General features: G+C 36.3%; 2 protein-coding genes across 2 annotated transcripts; one reads left to right on the top strand and one right to left on the bottom strand.

The window, feature by feature from the left end:
* Window positions 1–268: 268 nt before the first annotated feature.
* On the top strand, window positions 269–2,460 carry LOC115966724 (RING-H2 finger protein ATL20-like). Its single transcript, XM_031085894.1, has 2 exons — window positions 269–941; window positions 2,057–2,460. Exons 1-2 carry the CDS (start codon window positions 269–271, stop codon window positions 2,458–2,460), a joined length of 1,077 nt encoding a protein of 358 aa, XP_030941754.1.
* A 1,176-nt stretch (window positions 2,461–3,636) lies between these two features.
* On the bottom strand, window positions 3,637–8,030 carry LOC115966276 (PXMP2/4 family protein 4-like). The gene is made up of 4 exons (XM_031085529.1): window positions 7,616–8,030; window positions 5,508–5,736; window positions 4,401–4,525; window positions 3,637–4,086 (listed from the first exon to the last, which is right to left on the bottom strand). The coding sequence occupies exons 1-4, from the start codon at window positions 7,946–7,948 to the stop codon at window positions 3,985–3,987; spliced, it is 789 nt and encodes a 262-aa protein (XP_030941389.1). The 5' UTR covers window positions 7,949–8,030; the 3' UTR covers window positions 3,637–3,984.
* Between the last annotated feature and the right edge of the window lie 253 nt (window positions 8,031–8,283).

Genomic DNA, 8,283 nt, shown 5'->3' on the forward strand with positions numbered 1-8,283 from the left:
TTTTAATTATATATATATATATATATATATATAGCCTTTGTCGACTTGGACTTGGTATAGTCTCTATTCCATGTATTAATTAATGAGAAAGGCTAACAAGTGCTCTAAAAATCCAGTTAAAGAAAATTTTTATGGGAAAAAAAAAAAAGAAAGTAATTAATGTTTTTGACAGTTTTTTTTATTTCTCATAAAAGTGATGTCAAAACTCCCCTAAAATCTCGTTAGCATGACCCTTAATTAATTATGACAACTTCAAGCAGAATACTTAATGGCCCCCTTTCAAATCTTCTTCGTCTCCACTTTCTTCTACTTCCACCTCCTTTTCACAGCATCAAGTGCTAAAAAATGCAAAACAACATATTGCGATGATTTTATCAGATCGCCGTCGGTTGAATTCCCTTTTCAACTCAATACAACCTCTAGACAAGCCAAACGCTGTGGCTATCCTGGATTCAATCTCTCATGCAACAGCCGAAACCAAACGATTCTCACTCTCCCATATTCCGGGGACTTCGTTGTGTATCACATTAATTACTTCTTGCAATCACTCCGTATTAAAGACCCAGATGGCTGCCTTCCCAGACGATTCCTGAACCAAAGCTTCACTCTTTCTGGCTCTCCTTTCCACTTTGAGTTTTATATTAATAATAATTACACCTTCTACAACTGCTCCAAGGAGACGATCTATAAGCGTGCAAGACGGGTTCCTTGCCTTAGCGGCGACAACTTTACTGTCTGGAAGACTTCTTCCCCTTTTATGGAGCTACAGCAGCAGTGTCGGGTAATATTAAATGCACCAATTGAGGTCCAATTGACTTGGTTCGAGCCCAATTGTGTATACTGTGTTGAAGAATGTGCGTTCAAGAGTGATACTGGTCTGGAAGTTGGATGCTTTAATGTTGCGAGTACTGCTCCTACTCCTCCAACTCCAAGCACCGGAGGTATGTTTACTTGCTTCATCAAAATTGCTTTTCCTTATTTTTTTTTCTTTTCGTCTTCTCTTAAAGGTTGATTCATTCAAAAAGAAATATATTCACAAAACAATAGGGCTTTCTCTTAGCTAGCGTAGCCTTTGCTGCAAGAGCAGGGACTTCAGATAATATATATACTTCTATGAACACAATGGAAATAGACTTGAAGTTCTGCATCCTTTAGCTTCCAGATTTTGTTAATTAATTCTGAAATCATTACTACACAAAATCATAAATCTCGATATGAACATGATGCTTACCTCTTTGAACAACCCAAGTATGTGTTGTCTTTAAGGCTTTTGCAGACAGCTGCAATATCATAAAAAAATAGTTTTGATTGCCAACTAGGTTGTGATATGTCTTATTTAGTTTACACAAAGTGGAGGAAAATGAAACGGTTGACTCACACAAACGTTAGTTAACTCCAACGGAAGACTAATCCTCCAATAGCAATTCTTGCTAAGTTTGGGAAAAAAATAATTGATTAGTTTGATTAACTTCATCAACACTCATACATGTGAACTAATATAGTTTCGATTACCGACAAGAATGTGTTGGATTTGTGCAAGAGAATTAAAGTTCTTGCTTGGAAAGTGAGACCACTTGTAGAGGATATTTGGCACTGATGAGAGAGAGTGAGAAGACTATTCCATTGTATGCATAAGCTCAATCCTCAATATGGAAGCTTATGTGAACATTTCCTGGTCTTGTACAATGTTGACTCTTATATTTTTTTTTTTTTTTTTTCATTTTTCAAAAATAATATGTTCTAAAATTTTATCATGCTTAGCTGATATTAAAACTTAAAATGAAACATTTCTATTGTCTTTAATCCATTTGCATTTTACTGTTTTACATAGGCAATATGACAGTCAAACACACCTATATGTGATTATGCATTTGTATTATATCAAATTCAGGACTTACTTTGTTTCCTTAGAATAATTGGGATAAGGGAATTCAAATCCAAGAACTTCCCATGGGTGGAATTGAACAGTATTATTAAACCACAAGACTCTTGGCTAAATTACTATTATTGATATTTTTGTCAATGACTAAATTATTGTCATTTTTTTCTCTTTTAGGTCTTCCAATGAGTGCCAAGTATGGCATAGCCATAGGCGTGGGAATACCTGGACTGTTGTGCTTAATTTGGCTCACTTGTTACCGATGTAAGCGAGTTATGGTTAACAGCCAGATACCCCAACCTAACACACGACTCTCTACCTCAATTGTTCCACAACATATTGCCTTTGTAATGGGTCTTGATGGGCCTACAATAGAATCATACCCGAAGACTTTGCTTGGTGAGAGTCGAGAATTACCCAATCCCAATGATAACACTTGTCCCATATGTTTGTCCGAGTACAAACCCAAGGAGATGCTCAGGACTATACCAGAGTGTAATCACTATTTCCATGTTAATTGCATAGATGAGTGGCTAAAAATTAGTGCAACATGCCCTATTTGCCGGAATTCACCTGATTAGTATCCTCTTGCTACGTTTTCATCCTTGTTATCATTGTCATCATTATAATTTTTATTATTATCATATACACTATTTTGTTCTCCATTTTATATATAATATGTTTTATTTGGATTGATGGATTGATTGTGATTTTTCTATGTTATAAATGTGTAAATTATTTTTCTGAAGGAATAAATACATAAATAAATATATTTATAATTTTTTTTATGATATTGCTAAAAACTTGAATTGGAGCATCAGTAAAAGAGATAGAATCAAGTTGAGTATATTTATTTTGTGTAATGTTATTTTGGACTGAATTGACCGAAATGGACCGAATGCATCAAAGTGAGTTGAGCGAACCGAAGTGGACCAAATTGACTGAAGTGGACTAGATGGACCAAAGTAGACCAAATGTATGGAAATACTATGCCAATGTGGCTCAACAAGAGTGTAGCAATAAGAAATGTTACACTTAAACTTTTAGATGAGCAGTATAGCCCGGGACACAAATGCAAATGTTTATTCGTAATTGAGGTGTATCTAGAAGATGAAGATGGTGCATCAATATGGATGAAGATGAAGTGGAGTATGAAGCCCTCAGCCATTTCTCTAGCAAGGACTAAGGAGTTGGAAATCAATTATTGGTTGTGCATGGTTGACACTCCTCATTGACCCTAGTTCCACTCAAAATTTCGAGAGTACAAAACTGGCGCAAAGGGTTGGATAGTAATGGAACTAGGGGCATCTAACAGTTATGATAGCCTCGATATCCCCATCAGCAATACTAATAAATTTCCTGGGATGGGATGACACTCCCAACCATTCTATTTGGTAAAAAAGACAATCTCCATTCTCACGATGAAGAGTAGCGTATAGCTCAAGATGACGCCTCAAACTATCACGAGGCATGCTTGGCAGCCATAGTTGGAAGGAATTGGATAAAATTCTCTCAACATTTGGAGTTTCGTACAAATACCCCACTTTGCTTCTTTCCCACGAAAACATGATCACCACATTCCACTTAAGGGCAGACACCGATCTAGTTTGTGTGAAAAAAAAACCCTATCGATATCCCCATCACCGAAAAGCAGAGTTGAAAGTCAAGTGAGTAGTGTCTTATAGGCATGTTAAAGGACAATATAATCTGACCCTCAATCAACTCCCTACCTCTCCAGTAATTTTAGTGAAAGAAAATTTAATACCAGAAATGCTTTAGTTCTTAAAAATAAATTGCCCCACTAACATCAACATACTGCTTTACATAACCCAAAAAACAAAAGTTCGCAATATAAATTACAGGATTCCTTTTGAAATGGTTTACAACTATTGCAAACATGTGAACAGACATGGTTGCTGATCAATTTTAGTTATAAGTGGGCTCTTATCTATTGCTTCAACCATGATTACCATGGACCTCGAATTTGAATCCCTGGAAAACCACCTAAACAGTTTGGCTTGTATGATGCCAAGGGCAACCACCAGGAGTTGTGCTAGGAGCCCAGGAGTATGGTCTGTAACTTCGGATGAGTAAACAGGTTTGCATTATTGAGTCAATCTGCTAGGACTTGTGGTCGCTTTCTCTAGGCTTGCCATGTATGTCATATAAACCGTCCACAGATATGAAAATGAATTGCTCACCAATGGCTGTCAAAATTAGAACAACACCATATTCACAAGTTAATAAACCATTTTTTTTCGTATGTGATGTGGTTTGACACGTGCAGTGATCAGATTAGAGGTCGCTAATTCTTCTCAGGACCTCACTCCTAATCACCTCTACTGAATTACCTAGGTGACTCCTTGAGTAGTGTGAAATATTCAACACTGCCAACTGAAATATCAAATCCCCAACCCAACAGTCCCCAACTAAGAAAATAAAAAAGAGCGAAAAATTCCCACCCCATTTTCTCTAGAAAAACATGCAAGGAAAAAGGTAGATGAAAATGAAGAGTACGTACTTGTAATTGGACAGGGATGAATCGGAATGTTATAAAATCACATATGGGCCAATACATTACACCATTGATCATAGTAGGGAGTAAGTCTCGCTTTAATCGAGCAACAATCTCAGTAATGTTTTCACCTGCATTTGGCATTATGGAAACCACTTAAAAAATTTTGCTATTGAATTGAAACATGCAAACAGTATATAACACATGATTGGGCGGACATCTATCAGTCCAAAAGGAGTTTGATGTTTATCTTGATCGTTAGTGAAGACTTTCCTCTTAATAACACAAATTACAGACAACAATCTTGTTGCAAGCAGGAGAAATTTTGCAGGGAGCTTAACCCAAAATCAAACTCAGCGTGACTAAACTTAACTTTTTTTCTACCATCAACTTCCTATAATCAAGTCTAATAATCAGGTTAACCATTTACATTCACAATAGATTCGTAAACAACAACAACAACCAAGCTTGGGGAATGCTATGGATTCTCAACAAATTAATTAGTGACAATCACATATTCTTTTCTACCATTCTGTTCTATTCAAATTCCAACTCTCCGTTAAGACTAGGATAACTTAAATCATCAAATTCACTTAAAATGATGTTACTAATCGATACGTATATTTGATAAAATTTATACTTAAAGAAACCAAAAGGATCATGATCAAATTTGGCATGACCATTTTTTTTGGCAAGTAAATAGCATGCACAATCATCATTGAAAGAAAATTCTCTATCGTCAATTTATTGGCTAGTTAAATCTGGTTGTCAGCTCCAATCTTATGGCTTCAGAATGTGCATCATAAGTTGAACAAGGCATTTATTAAACTATAATTTCATCATCTAACATTTTTACACTTTGGACAAAATACTGACTCCCTTAACCCCATTTTCAAAAGAAATCTCCACATCCTATACAGAGAAAGTCTTGAGTTCAACCCATTATTTGTTCTTTGCTAATTAGATAGTTTATATCAAAAATTGGAACATAAAGCCATATATAAATGGAGGTAAATGCCAAAGAAATCACAAAAAATAGTGCACATAGTCACATAAAAATATGAAATGCAATATTCATCATAAAACATTGTTTAGATAAAGAATCATGTGTACCTTGTAAAAATGCATTCACAGAGAAGAAAACAACAGTCATTGCAGGTCCATATAGTGCCTGCCCCATGACCATTTTCTTCAATGTAGAGAATAGATCTCGCTTTGGAAAGAGCTTTGACATGAAGTTGAACCAAAAATGTAGAGTAGGTCCTAAAATTACCATACCATATCCAGCCATGCGTAGTGTCCTCAAAAAATCATAAGATCCAGAAGAAGACAGTGCAATTGTCTACAAAAACGTTGATAGAAGAACCCTATATAAGAATATGCTAGAAGTAAAATAACTCCTTGAAGTATTTAATTCAACAAAATACACACACACACTCACACAGATAATAGGCCTGCTACAAATAAATATGAGTACTCCTGAATTGGATTAAAAGCAAATGATACTTTATTATGTGAAGAATTGATTGACTTAAACGTGCAACAATAAATAAATAATATTCACCCAAAAAATATGTAAACAAAAATAATGGAATAGAAATAGAAGCAGCATGAAACAGTCAAGAGAGCATATCTTATGTTTTCAACCTGCAGTATCCAACAGCTATGGAGTCTATGGTGTATGTTAATTGAAACAATGCAGTTAAGTGGACCAGAATCAAGTGCTCCAAGGAAATTAGAACTACAAAGGGATCATATGGTATACATTAGGATGACCAAATTGGAAGATAATATCAAATCAAAAAAATTCATACATCTAACTGAAGAAAAAACATAAACAAGGAAATTTTAATTATCATAAGCCCTGAATAAAAGAGGAGTTTTTTTTTTTTTGGATGAGTTAAAAGAGGAGCTTGATGCTGCCAATAAGTCTCTTAAGACAACACTTTGCCAAGGTTGAGCCTTAAGAGAGAGAGAGAGAGAGAGAGAGCAAAACCTAATAACCCAACTTCGCTTATATGCATGCAAGTTGTGCATACCACTTAACATTCACAAGACACAGGTACTTAGAAGCAAAGCAAGCTGGAGGAGGTCTACATGGACAAATCATGTAGGCAGCAAGGTATATATGTATATATAAGAGTCATCACTCATCAGTCAGTTTATATCATGTAGCTACATATATATATTAGTATGTATGCATACATAAAATACTCAAAAGGTCAGAGCAGCCTCTATGACAGAGAATTTGCCTTCAAGTTTGCTAAAGGAGGCCCTTAGAAAATTTCTAGGAGAAGTTTTCCATGAAAGCATCTAGAGGATGCTTGAAAATTTTCATGCAAAGATGCTTCACTAAGGCTATTTCATGTCTCAAAAGGGTCTGCCTTATTTCTACAGACATACAATTTGAGAAGGGAAGAGAAACTCAATGTTAGGAACCCATGGGTAAAACTCACCCTTGAAAACCGGCTTGCAAGGGGAGGGTGCCCAATAGCTTATAAACATATGGTTAAGTGCTTGCACATAATCCATGGGAGACATTAGGATCATAACATTTGACAGCTTTTAAACCAGTCAGGTGGCATGGAGCTCCAACTTTTTGGGATTTCCAAAATTGACTCAACAGTCAACACCCAAAGAAAGAAGCTCTTTCAGTAAAGAGAACCCTTGTAGTAATAATAAAATTTGCATTGCTACGTGCTCACACCTTCAACTAACGTAATCGCTAACTTTTACGAAGGACTGAGGGGATCTCAGTAACAATTTAACAAAAGCATGTATTTCAGGATGCAGGTAGGATCTCCACTCCGTAATAGTGTTAAGCGAATTCAATCACTTGTAATCATATTATCCCAAACAGCCCAAGTAATGGATACTATACAATAAGATAGTATCAGGCACAGATTATTCAATTAAGAAACATAACCCCCATTCCTATCAATTATGAAGCCTTCAACAATGGTTGAATTTTTTCTTTTTTTTTTTACTTAGAGAACTAATTAGCTAAAAAATTGACAAAAAAGCATAAAACCCAACACACATTGCTTCTAACTAAGGCTGTAAACGTTAATTAAACACTCCAAAATCCCACATTTTCTTCAACACTCAAACCGACAAATTAACAGAAACGACTTCTCTTTCTTTCTTTCTTTCTCGAGAACCAAACAGAGACTAGCACACGAAAACAAAAAGTAAAGGGGTTTTAGGTTTGAATTCATCACCTGAGAGGAAAGGTCAGCGGCTATGTAAATAAGCGAGGAAGTGATACTTTTCGTTAAGACTGGCCTAGACTTGATCGAACCCAAGTACCAACCCACCAACCCGATTTTCGAAGAAGAAGAAGAAGAAGAGAAGCGCGAGGAGAACAGAGACGAAGAAGAGTGCTCGTACTCTCGGGTTGATCTCCTGATGAAATCGGGTACCCGGAAATACGCTTTGGAGTGCTGCGTTTGGGTGCGCAGAAGAATCGGAGCTCGGGTCGGATCGGTGATCGGGTGGTGGTGGCTCTGTAGCAGGCGGGTTATGGTCGCATTTCTCCTGAAAGCGGCGCTCATTTTTGGGCGGCGAATGGAGATATGACTATTTACTAATTTGTAGTTGTAGCTGTGTTTTGGGTTTTTGGAGTTCGGAGGGGTTTACGTTTTTTAAAGGAGAGTCCAAAATATCATATTTAGGGGAAAAAGGGCAGTCTGAGCTGGATTTTAACTAAAACCTCTGAGAGTATCAAATCAACCTTCTACTCGCTTCCTTGTCCTCTAAAAATTTTAAAATAAAATTATTAAAAAAAAAAACCCTTTGGGGAAATGGGGTGAACCTATATAGCTACATTGCTATGTGTCGGGGCAATTAAGAAGAAAATGAATATCAGCACGCTTGCTAGTGAGGGATA

This window comes from Quercus lobata, chromosome 11 (genome assembly GCF_001633185.2).
Source record: "Quercus lobata isolate SW786 chromosome 11, ValleyOak3.0 Primary Assembly, whole genome shotgun sequence".
NCBI classification, from domain to species: domain Eukaryota; kingdom Viridiplantae; phylum Streptophyta; class Magnoliopsida; order Fagales; family Fagaceae; genus Quercus; species Quercus lobata.